The 18,453-nt window shown below is 38.8% G+C and overlaps 1 protein-coding gene across 5 annotated transcripts in view; it reads right to left on the reverse strand.

Annotated features, from left to right (window-relative positions):
- Wnt2 (Wnt oncogene analog 2) overlaps nt 1-18,453 on the reverse strand; it is a 181,442-nt gene that overhangs the window by 56,928 nt on the left and 106,061 nt on the right. For all 5 annotated transcript variants that reach the window (XM_083131872.1, XM_083131864.1, XM_083131856.1 and 2 more), the window contains exon 2: nt 3,579-3,805. In XM_083131872.1, coding sequence (XP_082987998.1) covers nt 3,579-3,805 — 227 coding nt within the window. The remainder of the gene's footprint in view (nt 1-3,578; nt 3,806-18,453) is intronic.

Here is an 18,453-nt window from a genome sequence, read left to right on the forward strand (position 1 = left end):
GACGTCAGCTGGAACCAAATCTCTATTGAGTCGGTATAGTATTCGCCAGTTATCCCTTTTTGTGTGAAAGTGAACATTTGTCCACCTACGTCGCCACTGTTCGTCATAAAACAAAGCGAAATGAAATTGAACGACTTTGCCTGCAATAACTAATTATTTTGGCCAATCTATCAAAAGTTCATTAAATCTTCCAAATTAAGAACCTATTTCGCTCGCCCTTGGGTATATTTTATACGTAAATGTAAAAGAACCACGGCTTGTTATTGTTTTTCCTATTCTCCCGCCGAGTATTTATATATTTAATTATTGGTTTGTTTTAAATTTTATCGTGCTCTTTGATATATATTGGAAAACTAGGTACTGATGAGCATAACTAACTTAATCATTTTAATATGTCCTAGTTTATATTACCGTCAATATTATTATCAGTAATCGTGTATTTGTAATCAAGTCAATTTCTTTGTGTTCTTCATTTAGTGTATACTTGATTCTCTGTGCATAGTAGTGCCTCAAGCCTCAAACGAATGTAATTTCAATTATTGTTTATTGTTCATTTCTGGGAGCTATAACGCCACCTAGCTAATCGCGCCTCATAAGTGACAGCGCGCTAGGCCCGTGTATTTACATTGAAAGCAAGCCTAAGGGGCTAGTAGAAACCCCGAATGTTTGAAAGTACACGGAAGACAAACAAAAGAGGCGATTTGATATTTTATCATGTAATGGTATCTTGTGTTTACCCCTGCAGCATGAGTGTGAGAGTGCGTGATTGAATGAGAGTGAGGGGAGCTGTAATGTGATTTATTATTGTTGATGTGTTTATTTCTACCCAATACACGTATATATTAGTTATTCTACAGGTGTTCTTGATTTATATATATATATATATATATATATATATATATATATATATATATATATATATATATATTAGTTCTGAATTGAAGCTGTATTGATCTGAAGGGTTATAGTTTACTACTATTATAACAATTGTTATTAATATTGCTTCAAATTAATAACAACACCACTTTATGCACGACGTGGCTCACCGCCGGAGGTGAAATAACCGATGCGGTGACACGAACCTGGAATTAAACCGTTAGCTGGTGGTAGGATTCGTGTTTCCTTAACCGGAGACGCGAACCGGGGACAGATGACCCTCCAATCGGGCGGCCGCGGAACCCTGAATCCAAGGACCACTGATAAATTTTGCGCCCATGAACAAGCATCCTCTGTTCGGAAGCGCGACCTCGGGACTGAGATAACATGAGCTACAAATGTTCTTCACCATGTTTCAGAGATCGAGGAAAAAGGATTAAAATAGGAAAAAATACCGAAATATGTTGTTTTATGTCAAGTAAATTAGCAAATATGTAAAATATGTAATATCCACGCAAATATGTAAAAATATGTAACATAAAACTTATGCAAAATCATGTCAGTTATGTAATTCGTTGACATTTTCGTGCTCAAGGTATGTATCTAGAAAGGAATAGAATATGTAATTACATACAAATCCGAGCTCTAGTGATAAGATTAGATGGACGAAGGGACCATCATATACATACATGGAAGTTCATGATGCAACAAGAGTCCCACAGATGATTATACTGGCTGTGAGTCCAGACGCCAGAGCCTCACTAGTCTGTAAAATGCAGTCCAGTGTGCACTACATGGAAGGAAGGTTGCGACACCCCATATCTTTGAAGGTTAAAACGTGGGGAATGCTAGAGTAGGTAAGAAGTGATGATATCTGATCTCCAAAGTTGAAATTGTTCTTCAAGAAATTGCTACAAGATATTGCTCTATCGGAAGATTCTTCGTGATCATTACTAATATCTTTCTTATCAGCTACAAAAGCCAATGCTCTTCTTACACACGCACGTGCGTGGTGTTTAACACTGAAACGCAGGTAAGTCAGGGCTGTAGGCCACAAGAGTGGCATTTGAATATCAAGAGACGACCAAACCTGGAAGTCGATCCTTACTTTTACATCCCATTTCAACAAAAGTTTGATTATAAATTTCAACCCGTAGCAGGAGCTGAATTAGCACGTACAGTCTAACATACGATAACGTACTCACACACGTCTACCAGCTACAAAAGATGCGTTGAGAGACGAGAGCCCAGCCCGGCCACCATAGAATACCTTTCCCTCCTCCCTTGCGCGCCTTCGAGATAATTGTATGACCGAAACGTGGGCACCCAGCTGAACATTCAACATGATTTAGAAGGATCCCAAGAATGATGCAATAGACTGGTAACCAAAGGGCTTCTTACCTCTTTTATTCTGTGTAAGTCTTGTGGTGTTGAGTTGTCGAAAAGATATGGTTTCAGAATGGACGTTCATTGTGGAACCGTATTCGTTGGAAGGTAGTAAATAACGAAGGGCATTTCTCCACATTTCCTAACACTTATTTTCTAACTACCATGTACCCGATCGTATAGAGACGGGACCTTTGATGTGATCTTGGTGCCAGTATAACATTGACTGTATTTCTTACTGTGTGTCTCAAATTAAAATAGAGACTTAAATTATAGATTTCAAACATTAAACAGAGAAGACAGGATTCTTACAAATCTTAATGGTTGGAATAAGTTTGTCTCGTGTCTTCTTCCTTTCGTGAAGGTAAAGTTCTCACATGTGCATTGCTCGATGTTGTAAAGGGGTTTTGAGATAAAGCTCTAGGTAGTGTGCGAATTAAAGGGGTGAGGATGCCGGGGATTCCTCCCCACACAAAAATTTATCCCGGCAAAATAAAATTATTTTTATCCCTGCCAGGGGATGTTTTTATCCTCCTCAAAGAAAATGGAATTGAATCACATAGTATATCATTTCTTAAATATGAAACAAACACAACGGAAAAGTATGCAGGATTAAAGAAGGATACCATTCTACAACTGACCAACCTCACCGAGACAACAGCAGGCTAAGTTTTCAAGGCATAGTGCTGAAATTTTACATAGTGTTCACAAGAAACTTGTAGGTAGATGGGCGTTAAGTTTGAACTTGGCAATAGAAATTTGGACAAATTTTCGGTGTTATTAGATCGGTAGCTCTTTTTGTGTATTGGTTTGGGTTTTCTTAGAATGTAAATATACGAGGGGCGTTTCATAATGATTTACACTTTTGAGTGTCCTCTATCACATGGTTGACCATTGGGCTTGCCATGGCAGTCACAGGTAGCTAGTACCTTGATCTCTCACCTACTACTAGCGACCTGTGACTGGCATGGCAAGCCCAATGGTCAACCATGGGATGCAGGACACTCACAAGTGTAAATCATTATGGAACGCCCCTCGTAATAAGTGTTCCTAAATTACGTCAAAATGTTATCATAATATTTGAATGATCTACTAGATTAGTTCAAACGTACTTTTAACCGCAAGGCAACACTTGAGTTTAATGACTGGTAACATATTTACATACCCAAAAGTCCTATCTACAAAATTGAAATCGCAAGTACGCCACTGAGTGAGAATCCCTCCAAAGCAAAAAGCTTAACTCGCCCAGTGGCTCTAGGCATTCTTGATGTCGGTCATTTCCAAGATGAAAATAATAAATTCTGTTGCCTACTCACCAACAACAACCACATGACCGAAGACATCGTCGCTCCCGATCGCAGAGCAGTTCCACCTTTGGTACCGGAACTGTTCCTGGCATTCTATCGTCCCCAGTTTCGTTCCCTCGCCAATCGCGACGATGGCATCCGGCGCTGCCCTGCATATCTCCCTCTGTTTGTTTGTCAGTCCAGGAATCCGGCTACATATTATGTCCGCCCCAAGAGCCACGACACTAGACATCACCCTGGAAGAAAAAAAGCATGGGTTTTAGAATTTGTAACATGTTAGGAAATACATTAATTAATCATTTTTCATTGTTAATAAAAAAAAAAAGGTAAAGTGTTCCCCTGTGCATAGCACCACGCCATGAAGGCGTATAGGGGGTGTGGGGGTAACGCCCCACACTTTCTTGATCCGGTCGTGAGTGGGGGTGATGTGATCAGCATCACGCCCCTGACCGCCTTTACCCCCCAGGGTTTCCCCCAGGTACCCATGTTATTCGACGCTGGGTAGGCGCCGGGGCCGCTTCCACCGTTAGAAAAGTTCCCGGATTTGAGTAGTTCATATTCTGGACACAGGGATGGTAGGAACTAGTTTAAAGTTTTAATTGTAGACAACAGTGTTGCAAGAACAGGAGGTACACATTTTTGGAAAGGGGTAGAGTACCCCCTAAATCCTTCAATCCGAATTGTATGCCCCTTGGCAGTAAAGGTTCACAAACTGTTGCCTTCATAGTAAAACAAATAAAAGTAGGATTGCGAAATATCTTCTACGATATGAACTGACTTGCAGGAATCCTATCCAACATTTCATCCTACCGACTTTAATTTAGTTTATGGGGGCCTCCTCGATGGCGTAGTGGTAACGTCGTCGCCTTGTAACCATGGGTTCCAGGGTTCGATACCTGGTGGAGGTACATGACATAATGGCTCGGATTCCACCTTAAACTGTAGGTCCAATCCCGATTAGCCTTTCTGTGAATAAAGTGGACTTAAAACAACAATTCAACATTTAGTTTATGGAGCACGTTATTAACACACAGTGGATAGAAAGTGGAATACAGTAATGGTTTAACTATACAACCTCTTCCTTTGCTGTTGCAAATGAAAGGAACTAAAGGAAATTTTGTTAAGTCCACTTTATGCACGATGTAAAGGGAGAAAAGGCAGACCGTATTAAGTTTATATTTATAGTTTCACCCAATGGCCTTGACTTTATATAATTTTGTGCGATTGAAGAACACATATATTGACAAACAAGAATTTATTGAAAATATTGCTGTATAGATTCAAAGATATTATCACGTTGCCAGAGATGAAAAAAATAACATGTGCTTTAATAGTTAGTTGTCTGAAAAATAACCTCTTGTTTACCCATTTTTTAAGATCAATTTTCTTCCAATTTAATTTCTTATGAAAGAGTAAGTATAACGTGATTGAGATTATTTACGAATCGGATATTACCTTGTAGAAATACAAAATTAACACAGAGTTTTAAGTACATACATGCACACACACACACACACACACACACACACACACACGCACACACAGTGTGTCTACTAAGTTTATAGACTGGCAACATTGTAACAAGATAAATGCTGCAATGTGGCATTTGGTACATGTATTACGTAGGGTCACATGTAGTGAGTGTGTTGTGAAATTGGTGTCTGATTCGGTGCAATATTGAGTGAGTTACAGGTTTTTAACTACGAGTGCAGTGTATTGTACCCTCGTCATGCATTTGAACAAAGAGTGGCGATTAAGTTTTGTGTAAAACTCAGTAAAACCCCTTCAGAAACCGTTAAAATGCTGAAAACTGCTTGCGGCAACGAAGCCTTTTGTCATTCCAATGGTTTCATTTGGCATCGTCTATTCCGTGTTGGTCAGGAAGATGTGGCGGATGATCCCTCCACATGTCGAACTTGCGGTAATGTTGAAAAAGTTCGATAAAAACTGAATGAAAACCGGGCACAGTCACTGAGGATGATTGCTGATGATGATTAATGATTTCAGCTGTGTTTAGATCCATTTTAGAGGGCTTGCTATAGAGATTAAGACGAGTGAGACCAGAGTTGGTTGAATCCGGGGCTTCGTTCCTACAGCATGGCAATGCGTCAAGCCACAAGGCAATAATTGTCCAACAGTTTCTTGCACGGAAACAAGTGATTGTGTTAAACCACCCGCCTTATTCGATAGACTTGGCACTGGCTGACTACTTTTTATTCCTCGAATTGAAATCCCATTTGACATTTTGACACCATTTTGGAAATTGAAGAAGCTGTGACGAGGCATCTAAACACAAACCCAAAAAAAAGGGGCATCCAGCAATTGTACAGCCATGTCACTAAGTGTGTGGACTAACCAAGGCTCATGGCAAGTTTCACATATTTACACTTTTTATTATGCCAGTCTAAAAACTTTGTAGACAGACCGTGTGTATATATATGTATATATACATAATTTCCCTTTGTCCAGTTATTGAAGGGGAGAGGAACAAATTTGGTTTTCTCCTTGGGATATTTGGTGGGAGGAGAGAAGGTGGCTTGCCCCAAGTTGTAGTCATCAATGGTTTTACCACATTCACTTAATATAATTGAAGTGTAAGTACTACTGTATCAAATTGTTAAAATGTTTTTTCTTACTAATTCTCCAGACGACAACCTAAAACTTGAAGGACTCGAACTTGACGTACATTTTTTCCACTGCGGTAATCACATGGTTCGTGTTTACCTTTAAAACGAATCTCGAAGATAAAACAGCAGGCGTTCAAGGAAAAATATAAGTTTGAATTCCCTAAGGACTGTAATTGGGCAAACGACTCTATAAGGAGACCCATTTCGGAATAGGCACCTTCTCGAGTTGCCAATGGTACCTGCAGAGTGTTAATTTCATTCTATTACAAGATGGCCGCCTTCGGAGGACAGTAATTTCCAATCAGGTTTAGAGTTTGAAGGAGCTATAAATCATTTCAGGCATGATATCTGATATCACATTAAGACAAATCGGTCTGCTCGTTTCAAACTGGAGTGCGGCCAAAGCGTGTGATTAGGCCAAGCGGTTGGCAAGCACAATTATGGATTTTTGGACTGGGAGATCGATTGTTTTTAAACGTTGAGTTACGCATCTATCTTATCAAAAGGTAGCAAGATGTTCAATGGGAAATCAGGGTGTATCAGAGTTTAAAAAAAAAAAAAAGAAGCATTGTTCATTTACATAGGAATGCGAACCATAAGAGAAACAGACCAAGGATCTGTGTGTACCAGCAACCAGTTTTCAGGTTGCTTTTTTTCTCTTCCTCGGTTATATACAATGTTATAAATCCGCATGTCTTCGACTGCTGGAATTTCTGTCGAGTGTGTGTGTGTGTGCGTGTGAGGGGGGAGAGAATACCGTGACGTGAAGAAGACTGGATCACAGAATACTCCACACTCGTCATGTTCAGCTCTGAACCAAAGTAATTGACGTTTATTTGTGGGTTTGTCAGAGCGGTTTGACGTCTGGCTTCTGGTCTCCTCTGCTTACGTCATGCAGTATTTTACCTGGTAGACAACGAGATGAGGGGTGGGGGAGTTGTCGTCTTAACGTCTTGAATGCTGTCTGCTCTTTTCTTTATTTTTTTTCAATTTGATTTATTTATTACTCCGACTCCTTTGCACAAATTGGGTTAAATTGGACTGGACCTTCCGTGGATTTGACTAGAATAATAACACCCATAGATTCGAACCTGTGTTGTGCTGTTTCTTTCAAAATCTAAATTATTCCCTCGTAAAAGTTAGTGCTAATTTAGCTATTGCGCGCAAAATTTTGTGGTATAAATGCTCAATCAATAAAGTCCCTTTCTGATTACTGTGAATTGGAGACATTTTTGAATTTTAAGAAAAACATTAAATCATGCAAATAAAATAACTAAGTTGTAACTAGTGTTGCCCACGAGACGAGACTTTGGCCTGTCTCGTCTCGTGGAAATGCTGTAAAATGCTGTCTCGTCTCGAAATTATTAGTTTGTCTCGGGACACATGATCAATCTCGTCTCGTCTCGAATTTTTAAAAGCCTGTCCCGTCTCGTCCCGTGGGCAACACTAGTTGTAACAATAATAAGTACAATTTTCTTGCTCTGCTCCTCCCCGCGGTTTGTGGGCGCACGGCGCAAGTGCGCGTTCATTGTCTTCTCCGTCCACTGTAACAACGAACTTACAGTAAAGAGAACCACGTGACTTCTGAGAACTAGTTCCTTCCCCATGTGTTAGTTCTGATGTTAATTTGCCCATGATATCCATATGTCCAAGCAGAAGACATCCATAGGATATCCAGTGAGGATATATTTTGGACATAGTGTGGACCATTTTTGGACATATTTTAAACATTCTATGGGTACAAGCACGTATGTAGGGGGCCCAGGGGGTCCGGACCCCCCACCAGAAAAACTTACTAAAATTAAATAATGAAAATATAATTGTTTTAGCATTTGCTACATAATCGATAGTTATCAATTTCCTCTGAACTTATTGGAAGGCAAGGAATTGGGATCATACGGCTTTGAAGGACAGTAGGCTACCGAAGAATTATGTACATTACCACTTATGATAATATCCATAAAACGTTAATCAGGAACTTTGCTTTTCGTCAATTAGGTCTAACTCCTTTTTCGTTATTCAAAAATTATTTAATTCTTTATCTATTTGACATTATTTTCCTTGTCAGGGCAGTTGTTTTCATACAAATTTTATCGATCTTAACTACACGTAAGATAGAGAATGAATACATGCTGTTATAATCTCTATTCTTATGATATCTTTTGACCTATTCATGTAATAATAATACAATATTAATTAATGTATATATTTAATTAATATTATTTTAATTTAATTAAATAAAATAATAATTATTGTAATTATTATTATGATTGATACACTTCGTCGGATCCCCTCCCCCTAAAATGTGTTTCTAGATGCGTGCCTGTATGGGTACGTTCCTGGGAAAGAGAGGTAATAAACTGACTTAAATAAACAGAAATACAACACAACAAAGACATGATCAAAATAGCCTCGGTTTCATTAAAAATCTGGTAGGACATTTTGTCTGTGAACGGTTACGTTGGAAACACGTAAACTTCCTGGTTTAAGATTAATTCATCCGCAATTATGTCACTTGTAACATTGCAAATTTTAGGAAAAAAGAACCAATCCGACGACCCCAGTGAAATTGCCATCTTTCATTTAAGTTACAAAAAAGCAGAAAGATTGTTACTTTTTATTGTTAATGACAGGTAAAAGGTCCAGTTTGTTGGTATTTAAACATAATAACAAAAAGTAGGAAATGCGTTAGATCGAAAAAACTGAGTGTAAAATAGATGAACAGGAACCAGTTTTCTTGTAACACCATTTAACCCAAAGAATAAATGATTCCACTATTTTAAAAAATCCAAAAAATGGAGTTTTATGTGAGACGTCACATAGGTGTGTAAGCCGACCTCCGTGGCAGAGTGGCTATCACAGCGCGCTACAACGTCAGGTCGCCCGGGTTCGAATCTCGACCTGGGAATGTCTCTTCATAAATTTCATCATATCATCACTCATCCTCATCTTCGCAATTAGCCAAAAGTTGCAGAAAAGCGAAGTAAAATAAAAATCAATCAATCAAATATAGGTATTTAAAAGTTAATAAGACGCCAGAGGTCCCGGGTTCAAAACCCGGCCTGAGCATGGATGTTTGTGAGTGTCCATCCATCAATTTCATTATGTCATCACTCATCCTCATCTTCGCAAATTAGGCAAAAGTGGCACAAAAAGCGAAGTATAATAAAGCTATCAATCAATGAATCAATTAAAAGTTAATAACAGAATTCAGGACATTATCTGAATGAAATCTAAAAAAATAATGAAAATCAGTAATGCTGGATAGTCATTCATCCGATGGATCGCTATCCTTTGTGGCGGTGTGGTTAGCACATCGCGCTACGACGCCAGGGGTCTCGGGTTCGAATCCCGGCCTAGGCATGGATGTTTGTGAGTCTTCATTCATCAATTTTATCACATCATCACTCATCCTCATCTTCGCAAATTAGCCAAAAGTGGCAAAAAGCGAAGTAAAATAAAACAAATCAATCAATCAAGCAAGCAAGCAGAGGTCCCGGGTTCGAATCTTGGACTGGGTAAGGGTGATCTTTGTGCAGGCCCGGATTAACCTACAGGCAACTGAGGCAATTGCCCCAGGGCCCCCACCAAAAGGAAGCTGTGAAGGGCCTCCACCAAAAAATCTTTTAATCAGCTGGCTATGCTTGTGAAAAATTACATAAGAAGTTGTATTTTAAAAATTAAAAAAAAAACTTGAATATTGTCGTATGTCTACACTCTTCTGGATCCAATTGTTGCACAGCTCTCAGCCGATCTGTTTGTAGATATCTGAAGCTCAGTATACTTTATACCATGGATTGATTGGGATGTGGTGGGGAAATAAGGCACACTTATTCAAACAATCAATTCTCAGATACGATTAAGATAATAAATAATCCTACGAAGTACATAACTTTCTTTCGTTAATAACATCGTTTTAGAACTGTGAGTTTTTCTAGGGAAAAAAAATTGTGGATATACTAGTGCTCTCTCTCGGTGCATACGGGACACCCAACTTTAAGCAGCGCTTATGTGAACCGCGCTAACATAAGCTAACGGACGGCGGAATGAGTTGATTGTTTCCTTTCGGCTAAATAAACTAGCAGAGCTAGTACCATGTTGTGCCCACTCGGGTAGGGAAAGCAGCGGCTAATGCATGTCCTGAAGCTGTTCATTTCTTCGATTTTGTACAACGGCTTTATGTGTTCTTCACAGCATCACCTCACAGTTATCAAACATTGGATAAGTTAAGACAAGCAGAAGGGAAATACTATGTTCCCAAGAGTTTAAGTGAGACTCGGTGGGCATGTAGAGCAGATGCCAAAAAAGCCATAGTCCAAGGTTACGAAAAATTTAAGGAAGCTCTTGTCGAAATTGGCAATGACAAAGAAGAGAAGGGTATTGTAAGAAGTGAAGCGAATGAGCTCTCACGGCAGATGCCATCCCTGGAAAAAGCATCATTGTTAGCAGTCTTCTGGAATGACATTTTAGAGACATTTGATGCTACGAGAAAAACACTCCAGGATCCAAGGTGAGTTCTTCAGTCTGCCATTGACATTTTGAGATCTTTATATAAGTTCGTAGAATCAAAAAGGAACTCGTTTTCTGAATATAAGGAGATAGCCAAAAGAAGAAGTGGCACAGAGGACTACTCACGTCAGCGGTGAGAAACGTCCGACTGAATTCTCTTGACTATCAAAATGAACCTCAAGTCCACCTCTTGCCTAGTGAACATTTCAGAGTGGAAAGTTTTCTACCAGTGACTGATCAAATCACCTCATCACTCGCAGACAGGATTTTTCCCTATGAAACTGTCGCAAAGAGGTTCAGTATTCCAAATGAACTTGCAGTGGCAACTCCATCACAAATTACATCTGCAGCTCGCGAGCATCTACGAGGAGGATCTGGAACCCTCGCTAGAGAATGAGCTGATACAGTTTGCACACCTAGTAAGCAGTAGCAATGTCAAACATCAGGAAAACATTGAACATGAACTTTTTCGTGAATTGGAATTCGATGATATAAGAGATGAATTTTCGGCGAAAAAGGCAAGAAAAGTGTGTCTACTATAAGACTTTGCGAATTTTCTTGAAGAAAGTGTAGTTACTACAATTTCCACAATGAACCTGTCGGTAATTGTCCAGTAGATGGACCGTGCATAGTGACATGTTTACTCTTAATTGTAAATAATATCATTTATAATAAATTATGTACGTAAGTACAGTCTACTGCTGAGTTCTCTGTTTCCGTCTGAACCCCTTAGTATTTACCATATATTGTAGTTACGGTGTTCACTCTTCATAATATACTGTACACATTTAGACGCAGAATTTTACTGCTGCTATAGCGCTACAATTTTTGTCCTGTAACTTTATTTTACTGCGCTATTCTCCCTGAAAACCTATCTGCGATATGTTCGATTGTGAATGACTACTGATTCTAAAATCAGGTCTACCATTTCAACTGCTGAAAACTGGTGATTAACATATTAAGCTAATAAAGCTCCTAGTAAAAAATCAACATCATATGAAACATCGAGTAGAAAAGTCTCCAAGGATAATAATAATAAAAATAAATTTGGCATAAAATTAGTTTAATTTTATTGGTTTATAATGTTTATTACTGTTAAAAATTAACTAAATCTCTATCCTTCTTAAACCCGACGGTTCATGGCTGCAGCAACACAGGCCTTCCATCTGTCCCTATCCTGAGCAAGATCTATATACTCTTTTCCATCCCTACCGATTTCCCTTAGGTCCATCTCAACGTTGTCCCTCCATCTTTGTCTTGGTATTTCCTACAGGTCTCTTACCATCAGGTTTCCCAACAAGAATCCTGTAAACTCCTCTTTCCTCTCCCATTCGTGCCACATGGCCTGCCCACCTACGTCTTCTTGATTTAATTATTCTAATAATATCTGGACATGAATACAAATTATGTAGTTCTAAATTATGTAACCTCCACTCACCTGTCTCCTCATCCCTTTTAGGTCCAAATATTTTCCTAAGGATCTTATTTTGAAATACTCTCAATTTATGTTCTTCTTTCAATGTAAGGGACCAAGTTTCACACCCCTACAGGCAAAATTATATTGATTACTCTTAACCATGATAATAGTAATTACTGTTATTTCCACTATTCAAGTTTTATCAATAGCCTAACAATTACAAAAAGTTTTGGCGACGCCCATGTTCAAGTTGAAACGGAACTTCCAGTATCTTCAACGTTTTTGCAGAAACAGCTCACCCCATTCCGCAAAACGAGTACCCTAAGTCATTTCAGCAGAACTTGCTCCCTTGGGAAACGACACCTGTAAATATCTCTATTAGGAGACATCGGGTGATTCTCCTCCATCGCCCGCATAACAGTATTGGTTGTCAACGCTTTTGTAGCGGAGAGGTTGTTCCCAGCGGGGCTTCTTGTTATTGCCTCTTTTGCTGTGCCCGCTTCCAAGAAGGTATTTCCAATATGGCCTCGTGGACGAAAGAAGGCGAAATGTGGAAAGGTGTTGACAGTAGTACATGGTCGCTGCTGGTTTCTTATTTCCAGGTATGTGCAGCAATGCTACTTTTTGAAATCAGTGTTGCTAACCTAATGTAAATTTAGGTAAAAATATCAATATACTCTGTCCCTGGAATCTCTGGAGCGAGCGAACGAAAACAAGTCTCTGCGCACGTAGTGACTCGAGAGGGCTAATAAACGCGTGAGAGGGAACGGGATTGCGTGGAGGGGGAAATATTGCAGCTACCAGCTGTTGGCAGCAAAGTGTACTGCTTCGCTCAGCCCACTCGATTTCCCCTCTTCTCTTCAGTTATGCACGCGTTCTTGCTCCATAGATTCCGTTCGATTATTTTACAGATGGGATGACGAATCAGAAGAATTTGTCGCTTGAAATTACAATACGTATGATGACTCTTCAATTTGCCAGTTTCTGATGAACATGTCACTTTCGATTGATTGTTGCATTGGGTTACTATTTGGTAGGGCTATAAGCCCACCAAACTTTGGCTTTATAGCCCTTGTAATTACAGAGATACTAGTAGTTGACACGGACGGACACGAGCAGCACATACGTTTTCAGTCAGAAAATTAGAATTTTTCAAAATCCTTCATAACAGTCTTTGGGGAGTAAGGAGAAAGAGGTACAAAAAGATTAAAGAAACAGAATGCAAGATCTGGGAAACCAGAGATCGGAAGTAAAGATTAACGAAAGATAGATAAATAAAGGGATAGAGATAGAGACGAAAACAGAGGGAAAGAATGAGAGAGAAAGAAACAGAATGAGGCATGAGAAAGCACAGAACAGATGGAAGAAATAGAAAGAAATGGGGGAGACAAAAGAAAAATAAATAAAGTAAAGCAGAACGGAAGGAGAAGAAAGAAAGAAATAGAGAAGGGAAACAAAAGAGAGAGAGAAAGAAAAATAATGAAAGAACAAGCATAGCTCAGAACAGAGGAAGATAGAAAGAGGAATAAAAGAAGAGAAAAATAGAGACAAGAAGAGAGAGAAGGGGAGAGAATAAAACAAATAGAATGAAAGCTAACAACAGACAACGGAGGAAGATAGAAAGATAAATAATGGAAGAGAAAAGAGAGAGAAAGAAAGAGAAAAGCAAAGAATGGAAGGAAGAAAGAAAGAAATAAAGGGATAGGGAAAGAGAAGACGAGAAGGAAAGAAATTAAGGAAAACATACAATTTTAGTTTCGATGACCACCAAATCAGAGAGAGCAGGTGAACACTACGTCGTCCCTCTATTTAGCTCAACCGAGCGAATGACATCAATGAGTGGTTATCAACCTAAAGAGTCAGTAAAGTAAGTAAAGTAAAGTGAAGTGTTCCCCTGTGCTTAGCACCACGCCATGAAGGCGTATAGGGGGTGCGGAGGTAACGCCCCACACTTTCTTGATCCGGTCGTGAGTAGGGGTGATGTGATCAGCACCACGACCCTGACCGCCTTTACCCCCCAGGTTTCCCCAGGTACCCATGTTATTCGACGCCGGGGCCGCTTCCAATGTTAGAAAAGTTCCCGGATTTGAACCGACCGGGGATCGAACCCGGGACCTTTAGCATGGTAGTCAGACGCGTTACCGACTGAGCCACCGCGGTCAGTGCGACGTAAAATAAGAAACGTACTAACCATGCCCTCCCCTGAGATTTCTCGATTTACACTGATGATCTAAAAACAAAAAAACAGCTTTTTGTCCTACGTGAATTAATGTTAAGTATACAGTTATGCAAATTGTATATAGATACATAGAATATGGAAATTACAAATGTATGTAATTTAAAAAAAAACAGTAGTAGTAGCAGTAGTTATGTAATAATAATTATAATAATAACAGCAACAAAAATAAAGATAATAATAATTGCTGTGTTAATAACAATATTAATAGTAATAATAAAAGTTTCTGTGACTGTCCTCCCCCCTGAGAAAAATCTTGCGGGCGCCGTTGGTACTAACCCGTATACCTCATACACAGTGCTCGAAGTGAGGGGGGTATACCCCTTGCTAGTAAAATTTTTGCAAAGCATCCCCCCCAATTGTCTCATTGACACCATGTTAAATCATAGGAGCATCACCGCAGCTAACCCCAAGGCTCGACCAAACATCCCCCAGCTAACATTTTCCACTTCTGGCGTTGCCCATACAGTGAAAATGAAAACCAAAATGTGGCAACGTCGTTGGTTATTTCGGGAATTCGGAACAAGGTAAAGCAAAAGATGACATTAGAATTTATAACCTTCTCTCCCCCTTCCCTCTGTTTCACTGGTGAGTCTTCCACAGGTCAAATCTAACGCCGCTAACCTTATCAATGAATATATCTTGTTCCTATATGGTTTCCAAGTGGAGGGAACATTGGAAGAAGCGATTTGGGGGTTGAGGGCCGTCAGCACAAAAGATCATTGGGCAGGTATTTAAGCTGAAGGGCTCCGAGAATACAAGTGTTATTGATTCGGAGTAAAACTTTATAACGTTCTGCTTTGAGGTCCGGACAGTAGCGTGGCGGCATTTCTCAGGTAGATGAAATGGGTAAAAATGCGGGGGGAGGGATGAGTTTACATACCTGGATAAGGACAAGCGAGAAAAATGAAGCTCAGGACTGCCACGACGTGGAATGGTGCCCCTTTGGAAAGAACGACTGGAGGAGGGATGGGGTGGAGGGAGTTTGCCAATACGGCTGACGCAGCGTTGCCATAACCATTGAACAGAATTTCCCTTTCTAAGGTACAAAATTTCCCCTTTTCATATAAATCTCCCCATCGTCTTACTTTGTTTTTAAGTCCACTTTGTGCACAGATAGGTTAATACAATTACGCCATCGGAGAGGAACTCCCTTCATCTTAGAATAATTGAAACATCCCTCACAAAAAAAGTGATTCCACTGATCCATTAAAAACGTCCATTTATAAAGACACTACGATTAAATGAACGACAAGGAAGAATATTTAAAAAATTAAATATATCAGATTGTACACTTTGCGAAAAAAATACGAAATTAAAAAATGCCCACATAACAACAGTTAATATTACGTCAACATTAACTATGCTATTACAATAATTTAAAAGTTGCATAATGGAAAGTAATTGATTTTTACCAAGCTCAACTATAATTTTTAACTGAAGTCCACTTTGAGGGAATTAATTACGCGACAGAAGAAAAGAAAAAATGTTTTTCACGCTTGAAAATATATATATATATCATATCTTCAAATGTTCATGTAATTTTGATGTTTTTTACAAAATTTCCCTTTTTTTACCTTTTCAGCTTAAAAGTTGATCCAAATTTCCCTTCACAGAGAGGAATCTCCCTTCATAAAGCAACACTGGGCTGTGCATATTGAAAGTTATTGGACTCGCATACATTTTCCTTTTTGTTCCATAATATATTATCAACCTCAATAACCTTTTTATAAATAGAAACCCGTTAACCATACAAAGGAATACATATTAAGTTATATCCGTTTATCCGAAATCCCATATCTATTGAGCAATCGAACATTCATAGGTTCTTATGATATATTTCCGTAAAAATAGACAACGCAAATGCAATAAGATATTTTCCTTGCCATCAAATATTTTTCTTGTGGTTTGCATGTCATTTTAACGCCAAGGTATATATAGAATCGACTCCTCTAGAACCTCATTGTTAACTTAAAATTTGGAGTTGATACGAAGTGAATTACTGAAAATAAAAGAAGTAGAAGATGCCATTATCCGATTGGTAGGGATTCTATCGAGACAAGACGAGAAATGTCTCTCTCGTTGGTTGTGCAAACAATGACTTTCCCACGTTACAATTACATTTCCTTTAACTTCTTGCTAGCATACATGCTACGTAAATGCTTCCAAAAATTTTATAGCAGATAGTATTTACACGGAAGCATTTCATGTAATATTTTGATAAGCTTTTGCGATTACAATGTATAACATATACAGCACGAAACAGGCCCGTAGCTAGAGGGGGGCAGGGGGACAACTGCTCCACCTGAGAGCCTGCTTTGCCCCCCCCCCCCCGCCTGTGAAAAATACGGAACACATTCCTACCTGGAATTCTCACTAATCTTTACAATTATATCATGTGTTACTCTAGAAACATAACAATGATTTTGTGATTTATTAGGGTGTATGGGATTCCGTATAATGTCGTATCTGGGAGTGGGGGATTCCCTTCCATATTCAGACTTCGGTAAATGATTTCGCAATTTTCAGTATCTAGAACAGTTGTGGCATTTTGAGTATTTTTGTATTAAAGGTGCCTAATGTGTTCGGATGTTTTTCTTGGATGTGTTGCTATGCTTTTCAGCCACTTCTAGCTAATCGCAACAATGAGAAATGACGTGAAATTGATAATGAGACACTCATAAACAGTGTCGCAACCACACATGTGCAGATGGCATTGTCCCCCCCCGCCCCCCCCCCCGACCTTGGACGGAAGTTCATTCTAGGGGAAGCAAACATTGAAGTAAGAAAAAAACAAGACTACGAGAATCTAAGAATAGCAGGACAATTGGATACCCATGATGTAATTAGTTTTTACGTGTTCCTTGCATTTTTCTTCCAGACGGTCAAGGGCACTTGCAAGGGGCACAGAGGGTCAATTGCCCCCTATCGATTTCAAAATGTATACAAATGAAAATACATTTCGTAAAATTTCTTTGCTCGCTTCGTTCGCAATTTCTGCTATTCTTGTAGTATGTACAGGTTCAGAACCAAAGCTATGGGGCGGCGGGAGTCGGCCCTGGGAGCCAAACGATCTATATGAAAAAAATGTTAAACAGAATACCATGGCGCTCCGTAAATTATTGGGCGCTATTAAAACAATTTCTTTCTATGAAACTTAATATGAAACATTAATGATGATGACACTCTAATCCAAGAAATCATTGATCAATCAAAGGATTCCTACTTGTTTGTCAGGTGTCAAAACATGTATTTCAACTTTAATATAATACAATTTACACACTATTTTGCAAAATGGTTAACGTAACCAGTAGGCAAAAATTGCCTGTAGTGATGCAAGGAAATAGAGTCCGTGGTGGACTAAGGACCCATGTTTTAATGTTTTAGTAAGTACAAAAAAAGCACTACAAATTTTTACTCAATCCATCAAAGTGTAGATAATATGTAACCATTATTATTTAATTAATTTGATTTTTCTTGCATAACACAACACAATGGTGTTGTTGGATTCTCATTAGATTCCGTTGTGCGTAAAAATCTTGCATACTGGAAACTAGAGGAAACATTATCAAGCACGATTTATAAAGGGCTCCCTTAATCAGTTGCAGAGAGGCCCAAAGCTGTTGTTAGTACATATTAATTCGCCTATTAACATTTTGACCTGTAAATATCAAGTAGATACAGTCCCTATTAGCCTATTTATGTTAAACTTTATATTGTTTAGCAATCTGGAAAGGTCATCATCGAAATATTACTATTTGATGTGTTTTGTTTTTTTTGTTCGTTGCAGTTTCAATATATCATCCCTTTTCTGATACTTATATCTTTTGGAGGAAGGGAAAAAAAGTGCCTCTGTGTACCCTGCTATATCTGCCAATGCGACACAATATATTAAAAATTTGCTAACTATGCTGAGTGCAGGGTGTTTTCAATTGAAATAACTAAAATATTCTTCCATATTCTACAGTAAATGTTGTAATGTATGCATTTAAGCAGCGCCATTGTTTTGTACCTAATACCGTTTTATATAAAGCGTTATTCCTCTCGGTTGAATAGTTATCGGCTTTTGAAACTGTGAAATGATACATTGTTTAC

Source organism: Lepisma saccharinum, chromosome 1 (assembly GCF_977018435.1).
Source record: "Lepisma saccharinum chromosome 1, izLepSacc3.1, whole genome shotgun sequence".
Lineage (NCBI taxonomy): Eukaryota > Metazoa > Arthropoda > Insecta > Zygentoma > Lepismatidae > Lepisma > Lepisma saccharinum.